Consider the following 20,476-nt stretch of genomic DNA (forward strand, 5'->3'; position numbering starts at 1 on the left):
ACATGATTGAGCCAACTGCGGAAGCGTATGGTACTTGGCTCATTTCTGCTATCTCAGCTTCGGTACTCGGACTTTGAGTCTTACTCAATTTGGCATTACTTTGTATCGGTAGTTCTCCCTTCTTTGAGTTTTCCATACTAAAACGTTTTAGTACCTTCTCTAAGTAAGTATTCTGACTAAGTCCAATTAGTCTCTTACTTCTTTCTCTTATTATCCTTATTCCCAAAATGTAAGAGGCCTCTCCGAGGTTCTTCATAGCGAAACACTTCCCGAGCCAGGACTTTACCTCCTGCAGAGTCGGGATGTCGTTTCCTATGAGTAATATGTCATCGACATATAGAACGAGGAAGCTTACTATACTCCCACTGGCTTTGACATATACACAAGATTCGTCTTTGCTTCGTACAAATCCAAACTCTTTGACTTTCTCATCGAAACAAAGATTCCATCTGCGAGATGCTTGCTTAAGTCCATAAATGGACTTCTCAAGCTTACACACTCTATCCGGATGCTTCGGATCCACAAACCCCTCTGGCTGAGCCATGTAAACATCCTCAGCCAACTTTCCGTTAAGGAAAGCGGTCTTGACATCCATTTGCCAAATCTCATAATCATGAAATGCGGCAATTGCTAACATCACTCTAATAGATTTAATCTTTGCAACTGGTGAGAAGGTCTCATCATAGTCAACTCCGGGAGTTTGAGTAAAGCCCTTCGCGACCAATCGCGCTTTATATGTGTGTACGTTCCCATCCACGTCGGTCTTCTTCTTGAAGATCCATTTGCACCCAACGGTCTTACGTCCGGGCACGTAATCAACCAAATTCCAAACTTGGTTATCATACATGGATTGGATCTCGCTATCCATTGCCTCTTTCCACTTTACAGACTCCGGGCCTGCCATGGCTTCCTTGTAGCTATTAGGTTCATCAAGATTTACTAGTGTACCATCACTAATATACGTGTCCCCTTCGGTAGTAATATGAAAGCCATAGAACTGGGGATGAACTCTAACTCTATCGGAACGTCTAAGAGGTAAGGATTCGTCAATTGGTTCAACCGGAGTTTCCTCCTCGGGTTGAGTGCCAGCGGTAGAGGTTCCTTCATCCATCGACTCTTGAATCTCTTCAAGTTCGATTTGCCTCCCACTGTCTCCTTGGCTTATGAGTTCTCGCTCTCGGAAAACTCCTCTCCTCGCAACATTGTCCTTCGGTCTATAGAAGAGATATCCAAAGGATGTCTGCGGGTAGCCGATGAAAATACATCGCTCACTTCGAGGTTCAAGCTTGTCGTGAGTATCTCGTCTTACGAAAGCCTCGCAACCCCAAACCTTGATATGTGCCAACGAGGGAGCTTTCCCTGTCCACATCTCGTGAAGTGTTTTGGCAACCTTCTTAGTAGGGACTCGGTTAAGGATATGGGCGGCAGTCTCTAAGGCATACCCCCAAAAAGAGATTGGTAGTGAAGCACGACTCATCATAGAGCGAACCATATCCAATAAGGTTCGATTACGCCTTTCTGCCACACCATTTAACTGCGGTGTCCTAGGAGGCGTCAATTGCGAAACTATTCCACACTCCTTGAGATAATCGTGGAATTCAAGACTTAGGTACTCTCCTCCTCGATCGGATCGAAGCATCTTGATTTTCCTGCCCAATTGATTCTCCACTTCATTCTTGAACTCTTTGAACTTTTCAAAGGTGTCTGACTTTTGCTTCATTAAGTAGATATACCCATATCTACTATAGTCATCGGTAAAAGTCACATAGAAGCGGTTCCCATCCTTCGTGGTTGATCTAAACGGTCCACATACATCGGTATGTATTAGGTCCAATAGACCCTCGCCCCTTTCACAAGTACTTGTGAAGGGCGACTTAGTCATCTTTCCAAGCAAACAAGACTCGCATGTGTCATCTTCCCTAAGGTCGAATGACTCCAACACTCCATCCTTTTGGAGTTGGGCTATGCGTTTCTTGTTGACATGTCCAAGACGACAATGCCACAAGGAAGCTTTATCCATACTAGTGGAAGAATCAATATTCAAAACATCATTTCCAAAGTCATCAACAATCATAACAGTTTCATATATTCCATTACATGGTATAGCTTCAAAGTAAAAGACACCATTTAGATAAGCCAAAATAGAACCATTCTCATTATTAAAAGAAAATCTAAATCCTTGTCTAAATAAACCATGAAATGAAATGATGTTTCTTGCCATTTCTGGCGAATAGCAACAATTGTTCAAATCTAAAACTAAACTATTCCTAAGCACTAAGGAATACACTCCAATCTTGGTTACAGGCGACGATCTTCTGTTCCCCATGATTAGATTGATCCTTCCTTGCTCCACATCCCTACTTCTTCTTAGTCCCTGCACATTAGAACAAATGTGATAACCACAACCGGTATCAAGAACCCAAGAAATAGCATGATTAGAATCGTTAGATTTGATTGTATATATACCTGCGAAAGATGGCTTGATCTTTCCTTCTTTGATTGCTTGCAGGTAATCCGGGCAGCTTCTCTTCCAATGTCCTATCTTGTGGCAGTGGTGACACTCTGCCTCCTTCGGGTTAGAGCAGGGCTTGGCGGGATCAACTTTGGTCCCACTAGAAGAGGCACCATCTCGGGCTTTCACCTTGCGATAGTTCTTCGATGAAGCTTTCCTCTTCTTTCCCTTCCCTTGTCCAATAGCCAAGACAGGAGCAGCGGGCGGATTGGGAGTAGGTGCAACAGACTTGTCTTTAAAGTTGCTCTCAGCAACCCTCAAGAGACCTTGGAGCTTGCTTAGGGTGACCTCTTCTTTGTTCATGTGGTAGGTCATCCTAAATTGATTGTACATCGGAGGCAAAGAGTGAAGCACCATGTCGATCGCCAAATCCTCACCGAAGTCAACATTTAACTTGCGAAGGCGGTCGACATACCTTTGCATCTTTTGCAAGTGCACGGTAAGAGATTCTCCATGACCCATCTTCGCGGAAATCATGTTAGTGAAAATCTCGTACCTCTCTTGTCTCGCGTTTTGGTGGTACCTTTCCAATAAGTCTTGGTGCATCTCGTACGGGTACATGTCCTCGTAGGACTTTTGGAATTCGGAGTTCATGGTGGCGATCATGATGCAATGTACCTTCGTTGCATCTCGCTCATGAGTTTCAAAGGCGGTGATTTCGGCTGGAGTAGCGATTTCGGTGTTGATTTTCTCGAGCTTCTCATCAAGGACATACTCTTTGTCCTCATAGCGAGCAATGGTGCGAATGTATCTTATCCATTCGCTAAAGTTCGTTCCATCGAAGGTGACCTTTTGGCAAAGGCTCATCAATGTGAAAGAACTAGCAGCAGCGTTGTTTGCGTTCGACATCTTTAATTAGAAAAAGACAAAGATAGATTAGAATAAGAATCCCTAATTATCACCCAATAAGAAAATTAGGGCTAGGATCCAACAATAACATTTACATACTAGAAAAGGGATGCCGTAATCTAACATGCAAATAAATTGAAGGTAAGTGAATGACGATTCACTAATTCTCCATCACGAAACTTAAACTATTAGTCCTAAGTGTTTTTGAGAATTCCTAGGTTCGGATGAGATTCATTGAAACTATTCAATGGCATGTTTAAATCTCGATATGCCCCTCTTGTTTGTGACTGGGATGCCGAGGATCACAAAGCGGGTGTGAATTACCATGCAAATTCACATGGCGCCTTCATTGTAACAATCACCTATTCGATGTGCCGGTAAGCCACACACGCTCCATTGAACTATGATAAACAACGAATCACCCTTTGCCACCTTCGCTTAGAACCAATTAGTGTGCCGGTAAACCACACACGCTCCACCAACATCTTAGCAAGGTGCAAAGTGTAATTTCATGGGATTGCATCAATTCACTTTTCCTAAAGTAACTAGGATTGGGAAATTTTAAAATATGTGTAGTTACTTTGTATTTCTTATTATACTTTTAATGAGAGGATGAGGCTGCCCTATCCTACCCGTTCGGCTAACGACCCTCCACCAATCAAGCAAGCGGTGGGTGTGAGTGTACACCCATTAAGCGCCATTTTATAGGCCGCAACCTTATACCCACCTTATAGATCGGCTTCGTGAATGAGGCCTACTAACGGTAAGACTAGCATTTAGTTATACATATATATATTATTCTAGTAATATCTTATTAGTATAGGGTTGTATTTTAAAACTTTTAAAATCTAGGGTTTGAAATTTAAGTTGTCTAAATTAAAACTTTTAATCACAAAAGTAAATTTCAAAACATGAGGGTAGGTTTTAAACATTTAAAACATGGAGGATCAAATAACAAATAATTCCAATTAACAATTAATATCCTAATTATCTATATTTGATTTATTCAAGATTTCTTTTCAAAATAATCAATTAATTATCATATAAGGAAATTAAGTATTTAATTAGTTGATAATTACCTTTAACTAGATCAAGATAATAGTTATATTTATCAGAAAAACGAATTAATATTGATCTAATTAGTTTATGGTAAGTTAAGATAAGATAAACACAAAGAAATCCCGAATCTGGCCATTCCTGACGCCTGGACTCGCCGAGTGCACAAATGGACTCGCCGAGTCAGGCCTACTCGCCGAGTCCACTTTGAGACTCGCCGAGTCCATGACTCAGAAACCAAAAATCGAATTTTGCAGGTTTGTTTCAGTTAATCAAGCAACAATTTACAGAAAACCAAGCTAGGCTCTGATACCACTGATGGGTTTTAGCCATAAGAACTTTCCTATGTGCACATGGAAAACCCTAATGCTTGGATCTAGGCTTTCTAATAAACATGCTTTGAATCCAAGACTTCTAATTACTAATTAGGTTAAACAAGGACATTGAAACAGATCTAGAATCATACCTTTGAGTTCCTTGTTGATCTTGAGGTCTTGGAGCTTCTAGAGTCACAAATGTCACTCCTCTAATGGCTTACAAACACCAAAGCAAGGAGGATGATTTGGGAGAGAGGAGAGGGGAGGAATTTCGACCAGAGGTTCCTTACTTTAGGCCAAGTGTCGAATTCCATCAGCCATGGGGTCTATTTATACTTGTAGACTCCTTAAGGATTACAGATAAGTCCCTATCAGATAATCTTCTCTTAAGGCTATCCAAATCCATTCCTAGATAACTCTAATGGACGATTTTAGCTATCCTAATCCTCTTAGAATTCGTCCATAGTATATCCAAATGGATTTACAGTTTAAAGCTTAACTATCAAACAATTGACAGTTTATACCCCTTTATTTAATTAATCTCTTTAAGTCACCAAATTAATTCTAATTAATTCTATGACTTATATTAATCAAATAACAAATATATTATTCATTATATTATTCCCATAATATATTAATAATATTTATTCTCTCTTAATAAATCATCCTATCAAGTTGCTATGGTGAAGGCAACCCAAAAGGACCATGCACAACCGGATATAGTTACAGCCTTAGACACTATTCCAACACCGAGATCCCGAGATCCCGAGAAGTGTGATTCCCGAGCCGAAGCTCTGCCCTTGAGAAGTTCGATTTTTGTGAAGATCTTCCAGATCTGCTGAGGATTACTACTTCTGCAAGCCGTAGTGCTGTCCGATCATCTTCTGATCAAGTGAGTGTATACTATCTTTCATAAACACGATAATCATACAAGTATGGTTCGAGTGTATTAAGTATATTGTTGTTTATAGGTGTGAGTGTGTGGTTACTTTCTTCTAACGCATAATCATGAAGTATTTTATACGAAATACGTGTTATGTGTACATTTTGTGTTATATGTGTGAATGTATATTCACTCTCTTCTATCTCATAGATCTGATTTGTTTTCTATGAAATACGCGTTATGTGTGTGTGCCTCATCTGTTATGTGGAATATGTATCCATCAAAGCATGCTATACAGGTTTTTATCTATGAATAAAAATGTATATTTTTATCTACTAATATGTTGGGTAGAACATGGGTAGATAGTTGGTGTGTAATAAACAGATGAGAGGCCTCGTTGTTGTTTGATTTAGTCATCTAGCGGAGTTTAGATGACGAACACGGACTTTTCTAGACAGTCTTGTGGAAACATTAGCAGGTTCGCCACCTGTAGGTGGTAATGAACTCGGGTGTTCATTCGCTGTACTCCATCCCCCTCATGGTTGCCTTATTTGACTTATATTGCTGAGGAACCCCCGAAGCATGTGTTGTCGCCCCGATGAAATATTCTTAGACTAGGTCCCTTATGTTAGTTGTTTTAGGGACATAAAGTGAGAATAACGGGAATGGGTAATTGGGTTATTGTTGGTTGGTGGAAATTAAATATAATTATTTATTGTGGGTTGAAAACCCTATATGCTCACCAGGCTCCCAAGCCTGACCCACTCAGTTTTATTTGTATTACAGGAAGTGGCGCGAGGGCATAAGATGGATGAACCATCAAGTTGTTTTGTTTACAAGTCTGTATATGTATATATTTGTTGAATGACTTGTAATGTTATCGTTTATGCTTATTGGTCTGTATCGGAACATGACACCCCGAGTTTTGATTATATAATGAAAATACATTTCTTTTATGAAATGTTTTGGTAAACATTGTTTTATCATGTTTTCTTTTTGGGAACAAATTCTGCAACTCTTTCAAATCAAAAGGATTTACTCTGAAATTATTTAAAAGCATAAATGAAAATCGGTCTTTTCTGGCCGAGATTTTGGGGATGTCACATACTGGGCCATGCCCGCTATTTCGGGCCTCGCCCCTACCTCGGGCCCCGCCCGCTTCAACGGCCCCCCTGGCTTCGAGCCCCGCTCGAATACAGATCTGTTTCTCTTAGGCCCCGTCTGTCTCTGGGCCCCGCCCGCTAATCCACATAATACAATTAGCATATAACACATAACTGAACATACCCTACTGTATTCCTATCCTTAGTCATCACCTCTCTTGGGCCTCGCCCCTGTCCGGTCACTAGTGAGTCATGGAACCCCGTCCAAGCTCTTACAGTAAGTGAGATACGGGCCCACGCCCACACTCACTCCATACCTATCTCGGGCCTCGCCCCTGCTCTGCTACTACTGAGATATGGAACACCGTCCATACGCTGCTATTAGTGAGGTACGGGACCTCGCCCACACTCACCTTCCTACCAGGCACATACATGTATCACACAGACTACGAGTATAAACTATTGTAACATCCCAAAAATACGGGCCAAAAATTTCGTTTGTAATTAAGCGATTTGAAAAGCATTTGTAACAAAACATCATACGGTCATAATATTTAATAAAACATGTCTCGTGGCCATAAACCAAAACATAGAACATAAAAATGTCAGAGTACAAAACCCCAAAATGTCTCTTGGAGCGGAAATCAAAAGAGTGTGTGTGATGCGCCGCTACCGTGCCAGCTCCTTCCCCTTGACAGAAGAGGTACCTGAAACAACAACTGAAAACCGTAAGCACGAAGCTTAGTGAGTTCCCCCACTGTACCACATACCATATAATCGCATAGCATACATACTGCCAGGCAATTCTGGGGTGCCCGACCTACCCGGTACGGCCATTCTGGGGTGCCAACCTACCCATGCGGCCATTCTGGGGTGCCATCATGCCCGTGTCAAGCCATTCTGGGGTGCTAACTACCTATGTCAAGCCATTTTGGGGGTGCTGACTACCCGTCAGTCCTAACGACCGAACCTCGGGGACTGCTCCCCTTCTACTACCTCTAACACATATAACAGATCATACTGGCATATAAACATATCATCACATACTGTCAGATATAGTTGGGGTGTCTAACCTACCCTTCGGTCCTAATGACCGAACTCTACTACTATCACATATCATGTCATCATCTAATGTAACAGGTAGTAGCAAACCTAGATGATATCACAAAGACAATCATCTAACATACATCTCTTACTGGTGGGCCGACATTGTGGTCGTAGATCCACCGCTACTGAAAGGTAACTCACCTCGAAAGTAGCTGCTGAAGTCTGCTTGCTAAGCGCCTGATTGTTGGATCGGAAATCCTCCGGCTATAAATCATAAACATAGGTTAGCCTCACTTACACACCCTTAGGTCAAATGACTGACCCACCCTTAGTTCAAGGTCAACTCCTTGGTCAAGGTCAACTTCCAGTTAACTGGACTCGCCGAGTCACGGCACCGACTCGCCGAGTCCTTCTTCCACTAACCCGGTCCCACTCTACAAGCCCCTTTTTCCCACTCACTGAGTCGCCCTTAACTCACTACTCGGGACAATAGGACCGGCTCGCGATCCGACTCGCCGAGTCCAAGAACAACTCGCTGATTCCATGCGAGCAGACTTCCCACTCGCTTTCAGATCCTCATCCGAACATCCTTCATGAGAATTTGGGGTTTCTGGGACTATCGCAACATGTTAGATTGCTAATTCTACGTGCAAACACGAAGGGTTGGACTTTTGACACTTAAACCCTTCGTACACAGTAACAGTTCATACGACTCGTCGATTTTGAAGAACAACTCATCGAGTACCAGACAATCTTCATAGGACTCACCGAGTTGTTCTTCTAACTCGTCGAGTCTAAGGCCATCTTCATAGAACTCGCTGAGTTCCACTTTGGGACTCGCCGAGTCCCTTGACCCATTTTCCATATAAGCCAAATCAGAGGCATGCAACGCTTCAAAACCACAGATCCATGATCCTGGGGTATGCTTAACACGTAAAGTTGCAACCTTTACGTGCATGCATGGCCCTATAAGCTCAAAAATGCAATTCCAAGCTCTTTAAGAGGTCATGCACTCAATGGGGTCCTTAACCACTTCAACCACATCAACTTTATGCTTCTAACACATCCATAAGGTCTAGATTTGAAGTCCTTTCAGATCATTAAGCTCATACACATGGAGGTTGGTGTTTTAGGGCTTGAAAACCACCAAATTGGGACAAAATGGGATCTAATGAACTAAAGATCAAGGTAGAGGCTTTACTACCTGAATGGAAGCTTCTCCCAATGTAGATTTCAGATCTATTCCCTCTTTTGCACTCTTCAATCTCTTCCTTTCTTCTTCTAAGCTCCAATTCCCTTCACCAAGCAAGAACTCACTTCACAAGCACAAAAATGGGGGACTAGGGACTTTCACTACAGCTCTCTGGAAGTGTTAAGGACAAGGGGACGAGTTGATGTGTTTAAATAGTGTGACAATACTCGGGTTAGGGTTTTTGCCCAAACAGGGCCTACTCGCCGAGTCCAAGGCTCGATCCCCGCATCTCATCCCGCTCCTACTCGCCGAGTCTACCGATTTCCGAGTCATGTCCTGTCCAACTCACTGAGTCTCCACTCGACTCGCTTGATTCGAGTCTTAACTCGAAGGGTTTGGAGTTTCGCGACTTGACTCACCGAGTCCAATAATAGACTCATCGGTTCCAAGGCAATCTTCAACAGACTCGCCGAGTTATTCATCCAACTCGTCGAGTTCCTCCTAATCTTCATACTACTCGCCGAGTCCACTCGAAGGACTCGCCGAGTCTATTCAATCCTTCATACATTCAAAGGCTTTTGAGTCATGCAGGGACTCCAAACTGCAGATCCACTCTTCCAAAGCCCATTCCTCACGTAAAGTTGCAAACTTTACGTGAAGCTAAGGAGATCTAGGCTAAACACACCACATACTAGGGTTTAAGACAACCATGCATCATCTACACCCTCAAGACTGATACTTTATGACTCTCTAGGCCAGAATACACTTAGATCTGAAGTAGCAACTTCAGATCTGGGCTCTAACTCGAAATGGTTCAAGAACATGGCATAAGAGCCCCAAATCTCACAATCAAGATTGATCTACATGCAAAAGAGTGAAGATAACATCTTATTACCTTCAAGATGAGCACAAATGTAGTAGATCTCGGATCTACACCTCTCCTTTGAAGCAAGCCTCTTGATCTTCAAGTTCCTTTCAAAGATTCCCTCCTCCAAAGTTCTTTTCTCTCAAATGATGAAGGCTCACTCGTTTCTAGGGCTTCTGGAACTCAATAGGGAAGTAAAGAGGTTGAGGGAGGAATATAATGTTCTTTATATAGGGCACAACCCCCGGAATCAGGGTTTTCCCTCTTCAGCACCAACTCGTCGAGTCCAACTTCCGACTCGGCGAGTTGGCCACTTAATCTGTGCCCTAAACCCGCTCCGACTCGTTGAGTTCCTCCCTGGAGTCGACGAGTTGACCCCTTTGTCTTAGGGTTTTCTTTCCTTTCTTGGCCTTTCTGATCTTGGGTGTTACAGAGTGAGTCTTTCAAAGGTTTTAATTTGGATAAAATAATGGAAGTGGCTATGTTTTATTTGTAAGAATTTTCAACAAAATATTGTCTTCGAGTTCTTGAAGTGGAACTTGAAGATCACATTAAAGATGTGAGAGAAGATGAACGATTTAATATTTTGAAGAACATTGAAGACCTTACAAAAAATGCAGCCGAAGAAATAAGCATATAATATTTCATAATGTTTATCATCTTGTGAAACTTGCATTGACCTTTACCTATTGCAACAAGTATGGAACACATATTTTTTAGCAATAAAATGGATAAGAATACACAACTGAATTTGTGATCAATTTTTGACTGATAGTTTAGTGTCATATATTAAAAAATTTGTTTTAGAAGTATCGATAACAATATAATTATGAATACATTTCAAGATATAAGACCTCGTATTATCCAATTGCAAGAACTTTATTATAAATATTGAAGTTATTTTTAAATATTTGAAGGCACACGAACCGACCCGCCACTATTTTTTTTACACTTTCATTTTTTTTGTTTCACTTACCCCCGGACACCCGTGTTCCCGAGTCATTATTAGTTATTCGAGTGTGCACCCAATACCTCATTACTCAGAATATAACCAAAAGAAACTCAACTTGTCTCAAATAGATTCCTGACTACACTAAGATATATTGATGACATTAAAATCAACAACAATTTGGAGTTTAGGACCGGCTAATACAACAATACGACTAACCAATATTAACTCTCAATAAGTTATATCAGCTTGATTCTAAGTTTCTAACTTGATACTAAGTGTATCATTAGGGTTTAAGGTTTAGGGTTTAGGATCTATCCTCTTAAATTAACCTAAGTCGGACCACCCATAATTAAGAACATGGCATATCAATATACATCTTAAAGTTTTCTTGAAAAATAGCAACAGCTTGCAAAGAGAACAAGAACTCGATCTACGCTTAAAGAAATGTTCCAAGTTTGTCCAAATACTATCGGAAATTGATAGATCTGTGCATTCATCCTAAATTCCTGATGTAGTGTCAACGCGTCAATTACATGTCGTCGCTAATACCCACCTTCCTTGTAGTGTCAACGCAATAACCAAAAGACTTTACATGCATGCTTTCATCTTAGATATATATGCCTCATTTGAATTCAGTAATATGATTATAACCCATGACAAGTGATATTGAAGATTGAATCATGACAATGGTTGAGTTTTGGTTATGGATGTAGGTTTTCTTCAACTCATGTAACAGAAAATTCCAATTATAATCGAGTAGAATACCTCATATGAGGATTAACAAGCCATAAGTTGACTAGAGACGGTGCATGGAAGTGATGGAACTAACACCCAATTATGAGAAAAAAGAGGCCTTTAAAATCGTGTAGATCACCATAGCGTTTTGAGCAATTGGAAGAGCACTAATCTACTTCAAAAACTAATGAGATAACTCATATGAACTAATAGACTTACAGATACTATATGCTATGTTTATTGTTCAGAGACGCCAAAGAGGCCTATTAGCTCAGCTGGTTAGAGCGTCGTGCTAATAACGCGAAGGTCGCAGGTTCGAGACCTGCATGGGCCAGTTTGTTATCTTTTTATTTTTAAACTTCATTTACGTAATATTCCCTGAAGTTTTCCTTATTTTCAATTTTAAGTCATTGATAATTATGATGTTATAATTTGGAAACATCGTGGCCCATTAGCTCAGTTGGTTAGTGCGTCGTGCTAATAACGCGAAGGTCGCAGGTTCGAAACCTGCATGGGCCAAACTAAAAGTCGAATTTTTTGTTGAACAGTTTCATTTACGTTATAAACGCTAAAATTGCCTAAGATTGTCCTAGCGAAAACAACATTTTTGCTCATATTTCACAACTGTATTAGATCATCTTCAAAGTTTTTTGGAATGTTATATATGAATCAGTCGGTTTGTTTTACATTAATAATACCAACTATTTTTTATATTATTGAATTATTATTATTTTTAAGTTTGATGTTTTATACAATTAATCGTTTTTATTTAATAACATTCTATTTTATTATTATTTTCATACTTAATTTTTTACTCTTCTATATTAACTATTAAATCTGTAACGCTCTTTCAAAAAAAAAAAAAAAAAAAAAAAAAAAAAAAAAAAAAAAAAAAAAAACTATTAAATTTGTAATGGTCATATAATATTTTTATCGTTTCTTATTTTTATAGTTATATACATAAAGTTGTTTGATGAGATAAGAAAGAAATATCAACTTCAATTTACTAGTATTTATTGTAATTTTTTGTATAATACATTAATTTGTTTAACTTATTATTAAGTCTTTTTTTTTTTTTTTTGATAAATATTACATATTTTTTATAGATAAAGAATTAGATATGGGGGACTTCATAGTATATTTTACAAAGATGAGTGTAAATTAGTTCATTTTTTAGATAATGGAAAGATGAAATAAAAAAAAATAATAACTATAGATTGAGAGTTGAAGTCTGGTTTAGAAAGAAATGTTTGATTTAAGAAGTTCTAAAAATTTAAGATCTGTCCATACTCTTACACAAATAAAAACCTTTAAGTTTAAGAAAATTTCGTACAACCTTACAAAATTCATTTCTTTTTATTAACATGTCAAACAATTACGTATCAAAAATCAAAAATATTCTAGTAAGAAGCAAGATACAAAATAATAATAAACCTAGAAAGCCTACTATCATAGTATCCAAATGAAAATTTTCAAAATCAAAGCCCGATATCACTATACCAAAACAAATTCTTTTTGGCCATGAATCTCAGTGGCCATTCAACCAATAGAAAAAGACATAAATACCCTTTTCATCCTGGTCATAAAAGATAAACCTAGAAAGCCTACTATTAAGTTCCATGGCACCTAGTTTTATCTCATGTAACAAACACAACTCTAATGCATCATGAAAGATCGAAAAGGTCAAAAAAAGGACTTGTAAGAAAACAACAATATAACCAAATGAGAAAAAGACATAAATACCCTTCTCATACCGGTCATAAAAGCTAAACCTAGAAAGCCAAATGCATCACGAAAGATAAGTAGATAACCATGGCTCATAAGACATTCAATCAAACCACAAATTAAAGCTTCTTAAATGTCAAATTTAACAAATTCCTTATAACTACCATGCCAAAAGTCTTAAAACAGATGTATCCAAAAGGTCAAATAAGAAAACAACAATAAAAAACCGGGTGAGAAAAAGACATAAATGCCCTTCTCATCCTCATGTTTCCTTAGCAGGACCCTTCTTTGCGGCCTCAGCAGCTGCCTTTTCTGCTTCAATCTCTGCAACAATGGCATCAATTTCAGCCTCCTCAAGTTGCCTCAGCCCTTCCTTTGTCATCACAGCAACTTCTATATTCTTCCCTCCACTTTCAACAACCTAAACACATCATAAATCATAATCCCTAAGTTTCAAACCCAAAACAAACAAAATCAAAATATAAATTTTACTCTAAAAAACCTTACTTCAAGCAAAGCACGAATGGCAAGTTTGATAGTTTCTTGACCAGATGTTTCTTTGTAATTCTTTTCAAGAAATTCCCTCATGGAATTGGAGTTTCTACCAGTGGCATTAGCTTTCCAAGCAGAAAATGTTCCTGAAGGATCGGTTTGATATAAAGATGGAACACCAGTATAAGGATCAAATCCCACAATTAGAGTTGAAAGCCCAAATGGCCTCACACCTCCACTTTGTGTGTATTTCTGTTGAAGACCTGCAATGTAACGTGTGATATATTCAACAGTTACTGGATCTTCAACAGTTAGCCTATGGCTTTGGCATTCGATTCTTGCCCTGTTGATAAGAACACGGGCATCTGCTTTAAGTCCAGCACAAGCCAATGCTATGTGATCATCCAAGCTTACAATTTTCCTAACTGATCTGCAAACACAGGGAAGTAAAAGTTTCAGAAAAGAATACTACCTACAACATAGTAAGAACACACGAACATACATGCCATAAACAATCATTGAAGTAAAGGATTTGTATGTAGATTGTAGCGAGCATTATTTGCCTCAATTCTCTCTATTCAACTCTAATACACGATATAATCTTCAGATCCAATTTCGGAGCTGATACGAAATCGTAATTCCAGTCATACTAATGTATATGATTTATAAGTGTCGCTGATAAAGCGAGGAGAGACTTTATGTGCTCAAAAGGCTGTTAATTTGTGAAAACAGGATCGCAATTAGGGTTTGAAATGTACGAGCATGTCTGCGGATATTTCGTATCAGTATTGGCAAATATCATTTGAAAGTAAGCGAAGAAGATGAAATCGGGAATAAATGGTGTATACACAAATGAAAGCAGAAGTAAATTAAGCATAGCTCTTCCTATTGAAGAGTCACGATGATGATTTTTTGTTCATGTAAATAAATTACGAGAGAGTTTCAGTGTGGACCTTGAGTCTTGAAGTTTAACGGTGGACTTCTTCTCGACGCCAAGGACGATGGTGTCAGTGCCACGAACACCGACGGCGGCGTTACCCTTGCGTACGGCTTCCAGGGCGTATTCAACTTGGAAGAGGTGACCATCGGGGGAGAACACCGTTATAGCTCTGTCGTATCTCGCCATAGCTGATCAGATTCTACCGGAGATTTAGGTTTTCGTTCTCGGATTCGAACTTTTAGTTTTGATCCGGGACCAAAAATACAGAGCTCTTAATAATGGGGGATCTCTCGACTTTGGGAGCAAGGCAACTCATTTAGAAAAGAAACAAATAGACCCCCAAACTTTTAAAAATTGTAGTTCACCCCCCAAAACCTTTTTTTTTTCCGGTTAACACTTTACACCGTGGGTTTAGAAATAATAATAATAAGAAAAAACATCATAAATGGTCCCTGTGGTTATCTAAAATCTAAAGTTTAGTCCCCGTGGTTTAAAAACTTCATAGATGGTCCCTGTGTTTTTAAAACTTTTGATGTTTGGTCCTTTTTGCTAACTCGTTAAGTTTGTCCGTTAACTGAAGGGTATTTTCGTCATTTCACAACCACAGAGACCATTTATGATGTTTTCTCATATTTAAAAAAAAAAAGAAAAAACTAAATATAATTATTTAATATATAATCTCTCTCTCTCTCTCTCTCTCTCTCTCTCACACATTTGAAAAGAAGTTAAACCATCTGGACCACCATTTCTTTACTCTAAAGCTTATGTATAACAAGAAAAAGAGAAGACCGGTGTCAAACAAGATCCATGTCTTGTTATTCACCTGACTTTCGCCATGAACCGCCTCCCATAACCATACGTGCAACCGATCCCACCACCGGAGCCATCGCCCTAAATTTAGACCTCAACCCAGTATCATCGGAGCCACCATTGATCTGAAACATGGCTAGAACCCACTGAAAAACCCATGGATCTTCATTTCCTCTACCTATGTCGCCTCTCTCTTGTCTGTACTCCTTCTCCCCTCGATTTCCCTTACTCCATCGATTTCTCTCTACGTAGTTGTTTCTCTTTACCATCACCAGCTTCATCAATTTCATTTATGAATTCCTCTTCTAGCTCTTTATGAGTTGCGATAAACACTAAGCTTTGGCTAATATCTAAACACCGACGATTGCATCCTCCTTTCAGATACCTCTTATTGATGGAGGAAGATCCCAACCTGGTGAAATAAATTAAGCCTTAGAGTTTGTTGTTGGTTCTTGATGAAATTGATGGAGGGCGGAATCAATTTCATGAGTTTTAGATGGGTGAGATTGTATTGAAGCTCACAAATGCAGAGCTTTTAGAGGAATGCGACAATGAAGATGATACTTCCGATTTAGGTCAAATATTATAGGCAAAGCTTGAATCTAGGTTACAGTTTTAGATTTTGTTTTGGGCTTACAAATTTAGGTCAAATTATGGTGATCTTGCAAGGGTACGACATCTTCAGATGCTATTGAGGCTTATATCTGGTAGAATTGTGAGAGAGACAGCAGCAATAGCGGTGGTTGGAGGTCTGAAAATTGTAGTGGCGATGGTGGTGCTTCACCACCGGTAGGTGAGTCTCTGACCGAAGGAGAAAGAGTATAGATCTGGGGTTTTTTCCATTTGATTCTTCATCGAGAGAGAGAGAGAGAGAGAGAGAGAGAGAGAGAGAGAGAGAGGGAGGGAGGGAGGGAGGGAGGGAGAGAGAGAGAGAGAGAGATTATACATTAAATAATTATATTTAGTTTTTTCTTTTTAAAAAAAATAACTGAAAAGATCATAAATGGTCTCTGTGGTGTGAAATAACGAAAATGCCTTTCAGTTAACGGACAAAACTCAAGGAAGTTAGCAATAAGGACCAATCGTCAAAAGTTTTGAAAGCACAGGGACAATCTATGACGTTTCTAAACCACGGGTACTATACTTCAGATTTTGGGAAACCATATGGATCATTTATAATGTTTTTTCTAATAATAATAATACTCAGTTTCGGGTTTTAGCCAACGGGTAACCCCAACTAGAATGGTGACCTTTTTAGTTTTTACACCAAATTTTACTTTATTCAGTCATGTATTGAAATATCACATCAATAAACATATTTAATATTTTAACAATAAGATGATGTATTTTAGTATAAATTATTCACAAATTGGTGAGGGGATTATATATTTGTATCACATGCTCAACACATACATATAAAAGCATGGCTAATAGCGAAATTCGGGTTTCCATGATTACATTAAAAGCTAAACAATCTTCAAAATGTACTAATCGTGGTCTAATTCTAATCCAACCCTTTTCCCTTTATACTAAGCCATATTCTTGAAGCACATTTGAACATAGTAATTGTAAAGCATATATTTGGTAAATAACAATGATAATATCTCACAAGGAAATCTCAACTCATCAATATCACATCAAGTATAAACAATGTACCATAATGTAAATGCAATGAGATGACGTATATACGAAATGTAACACATACTACATCTATGAATCATATGCTATATTTTATGTTTGTTTGATTGTTTCTGTCATTGTATATTTCCATTGATTGTTAACTCAGATTCTAACACCATCTACACACTATAAACAAAAGAAAAAAAAGTCATTAATGAACATACTTACAAATAGACACATGTAAACAATTTTACACTAGATTCTTAAATCATTATTTACATTTATATTTTATTTTACTAATTCATCAATTTATCTAAATATCTTTTAAGGTTGCATTTGTTACGTGAGACATGACTATACAGTATGGGATTAGACTAAACTCAACTGTACAAGCTTTTCAATACAAGGGATTGTCTGTCCCAGCTTCAGTCCCTGTCCCACCTTCTTAAATCTTCTGGTACATGACAAACACAGTACAAGGCTGTCTGTTCAACAAACTGGGCATTACCTATCTATAAATGAAACCTATCAAACGATCACTTGGATGTTTTTTGGGAATCTTTAGCCTTTATGTCTTTAAGTGCTTTATTCCTCATCTCTTCGGTTGCATCTTTAAGACCAGTTTTTGTAAGCACAGAAGGCGCCACAACTCCTTTTGGATTCATTGCGGTTCTAATTTTGAAAACTGTCCACGCAGCTCCTACCGCATGGCCCGCAGCATCCAGCCCTTCATTTGTTGCCTTCGCCGCCTCTTCTCCATATCTACACACAAACAAATTACACTGAACAGGTTATACTGCGTTTCACATGCATTATACTGGTCTGCGTCTGAGACTGATGTTAATAGTACAAAAGATGGAACAAATATTCATAATAGACTTACCTGTGGTTGACGAGTTCTGTTGTCACAGTAGATGATGTTGACATTACATTCTTTCCAGAAACTTCAAAAGCATCACAAATTTTGCCTATACACATAAAAAAGTTGCAGTTTTTTTTTTTCATTGACATCTTTTATACCTTTGGATAAAAAAGTTACAGTTTTTTGTTACATTGAGAATTATGTAAGAGAGAACTTACTAAATCCATCCAGAGTCGCGAGTGCTATTTCCCCAGGCAAAAACTTGAAGAACTTCTTGCCAAGTTTAGAGCTAGCAACAGAGCTTGTAAAGAATCCAGTAATCTTCAGAACCCCAGAAAGAAGTCCACCAACAACTGTCTCTGTCATCTTCGTCACCTTATTAACCCTAAAAGAATCACCCACAGAATCAAAATGCAAATATTCACAGAAGAATCTTGGAAACATATAAGAAAATAGTTTCAACTTTCAACATGAACTTCAAAACCTGTGTATAGCCTTTAGAAGTTCAGGATTAACTGCTGTGTTGCTAGCAGGTCCGATCTTTAGCTTCAAAATCTCATTACCCTTGATCAATCTATCCACTGTAACATCTCCACACCAGAGAATCCCTTTAACAAGTTGCCCTGAACCTGCAGCAATCAATTTTGCAGCCTTCGTACTGTAATCCTCCACATTTGGGGCTAATGTCGTCCAATAAGCTCTACAAATCTGCTCCATCTCTTCCTTATTTGCATCCATTTTCAGATCTGAGGGACTCATTCGTTCCGCCATTGTCAAATCCAAAGCCCCCTTCTTCTCCTCCACTTTCTGCACCGAGAAACTACTGCAATGCTCCAATAACTCATCCATCTCTTTCAACAACTTCTCTTGTCCTTTCGAAGCAAATGTCAATCCGTAATTTAACATCATAGCGTCGTGTTCTTTCTCCTTTGGAGCGCGTAACGAGAAGAAATAATGAGACTGGTCTAACTTAACGCAAGCCTCGTGCCTCGCCAAGGGCCATTGGATCTCTTCACCAACGCGTGCGAGAATGGCGATCAGACTGTCGGATTGACGTAGTTTGACTATCGAGAAATCTCCCATCGCTAGTTGCACGCTGTGATTCTTATCAATTAAATGTAGGATCGCGCCTGGAACAGAAACGATAACTTCTTCAAGTGATTCGGATGGATCGTGTGGCGAATTTGGGCCAGAGTCCGGGAAGAGATTGTCGGACGCGTCATTCGTGTCTGCATTTGGATGAAGCGACGATGATGATGATGATGATGATGGCTGATTAGGGTTTGATGATGAGGGCAATGGAGGTGCGGAAGGGTCGATTTTAGGGCACATTAGGGTTCTTGGAGATTTTGGGGTGGAATTAGGGTTTTCTGACGCCATGTTTGTTGAATTTTGGGTGAGAAATTGAAGATCAAGATACGCTGGGGAACATGGCAATGGTAAGTTGGTAACGGCCAGAAAATGGGAATCACGAAGAAGAAGAGCGCGTGGGCGTACAAATACGCGCGAAAGAAACAGTTTAAACCAACGTTTTAAAAACCGGTTTTTATAGTTGAACCGGTATGGTGATTGGTTCCCGATTCAATCGGTTTAACCGGTTCGACCGTCGGGTGAATTGGTTTCTATATTTTTCATGTTTTTTTTTCTATTTTCCTACAGATACATACATATAGAAATTATGAATTTGATGTTTACAAGTTCAAACATTAAAAATAAATATAAAAATAAGTTGTAGATGAATCCAAATACATTAAAATAACACATAACCATAAGTTTTAGTGTTTTACATCAATCCATATACATCAAAAAGAAAATAAAATATAATACCGAAACGAAATATAGTTATTGATGAATACAAACACATCAAAAGAATTTATAACATTTACCATATGTTTTTATTTAGAGAATATTAAATAAATTTGAAAAAATCATCAAAGTTTATTATGTAAATGGTTCTTTTTCATATGTTTTTATTTGGTTTAACCGGTTTTTTTCTAAAAACCGGCCGGTTCAATCCGGTTCAGAAATCAATGTAAAACCGGTGACAGTTGAACCACCCCCTCTCCCGGTTCCCGGTCCAACCGGTTCAAACCGGTTTTTAAAACATTGAGTTAAATCTCCCCCTTGTTTACTTCTTTCACTTGCATCTACGAGTTTTCTATAATGACACATTTTACCCTTTTATTTTGATGTTTTTTTTATTTGGTCCTCTTATGTCCTAGCCATATCCTCGATATTTTTATGATTATATTGAAAATGATATCAAATATGAATCACATTTTTTTTTTATATTTGTTGTAAAGCTAACATGTTTTTTTTTTTTTCACAAACATTTTATGCATCTTAAAATAAAAGAATGGATACTTATAATTTTTGGAGTATAGAATGTGCAACAAACCCAATTTTTGATTGTATGTCAATCTAACTTTTGTTCAGCAATCTAGAATGTAAAATCCAACGAGCACTATATTCCCCTTTTGATGCAATTATGTCATTAAGAACAAAGTATTTTGGAA

At 38.6% G+C, this 20,476-nt stretch overlaps 2 protein-coding genes and 2 non-coding genes across 4 annotated transcripts; 2 read left to right on the forward strand and 2 right to left on the reverse strand.

Annotated features, from left to right (window-relative positions):
• Positions 1-11,771: 11,771 nt before the first annotated feature.
• TRNAI-AAU (transfer RNA isoleucine (anticodon AAU)) lies at positions 11,772-11,845 on the forward strand. The gene has a single exon. It is a non-coding gene; the product is annotated as a tRNA-Ile (tRNA).
• A 111-nt stretch (positions 11,846-11,956) lies between these two features.
• Positions 11,957-12,030, forward strand: TRNAI-AAU (transfer RNA isoleucine (anticodon AAU)). The gene has a single exon. It is a non-coding gene; the product is annotated as a tRNA-Ile (tRNA).
• A 1,308-nt stretch (positions 12,031-13,338) lies between these two features.
• Positions 13,339-14,952, reverse strand: LOC111881236 (proteasome subunit alpha type-7). Its single transcript, XM_023877655.3, has 3 exons — positions 14,682-14,952; positions 13,744-14,158; positions 13,339-13,657 (listed from the first exon to the last, which is right to left on the reverse strand). Exons 1-3 carry the CDS (start codon positions 14,852-14,854, stop codon positions 13,499-13,501), a joined length of 747 nt encoding a protein of 248 aa, XP_023733423.1. The 5' UTR covers positions 14,855-14,952; the 3' UTR covers positions 13,339-13,498.
• A 2,406-nt stretch (positions 14,953-17,358) lies between these two features.
• On the reverse strand, positions 17,359-19,772 carry LOC111881329 (protein EARLY-RESPONSIVE TO DEHYDRATION 7, chloroplastic). The gene is made up of 4 exons (XM_023877739.3): positions 18,445-19,772; positions 18,179-18,345; positions 17,982-18,066; positions 17,359-17,860 (listed from the first exon to the last, which is right to left on the reverse strand). The coding sequence occupies exons 1-4, from the start codon at positions 19,338-19,340 to the stop codon at positions 17,635-17,637; spliced, it is 1,374 nt and encodes a 457-aa protein (XP_023733507.1). The 5' UTR covers positions 19,341-19,772; the 3' UTR covers positions 17,359-17,634.
• Between the last annotated feature and the right edge of the window lie 704 nt (positions 19,773-20,476).

The sequence above is a fragment of the Lactuca sativa genome, chromosome 4 (genome assembly GCF_002870075.4).
Source record: "Lactuca sativa cultivar Salinas chromosome 4, Lsat_Salinas_v11, whole genome shotgun sequence".
In the NCBI taxonomy this organism is placed as follows: domain Eukaryota; kingdom Viridiplantae; phylum Streptophyta; class Magnoliopsida; order Asterales; family Asteraceae; genus Lactuca; species Lactuca sativa.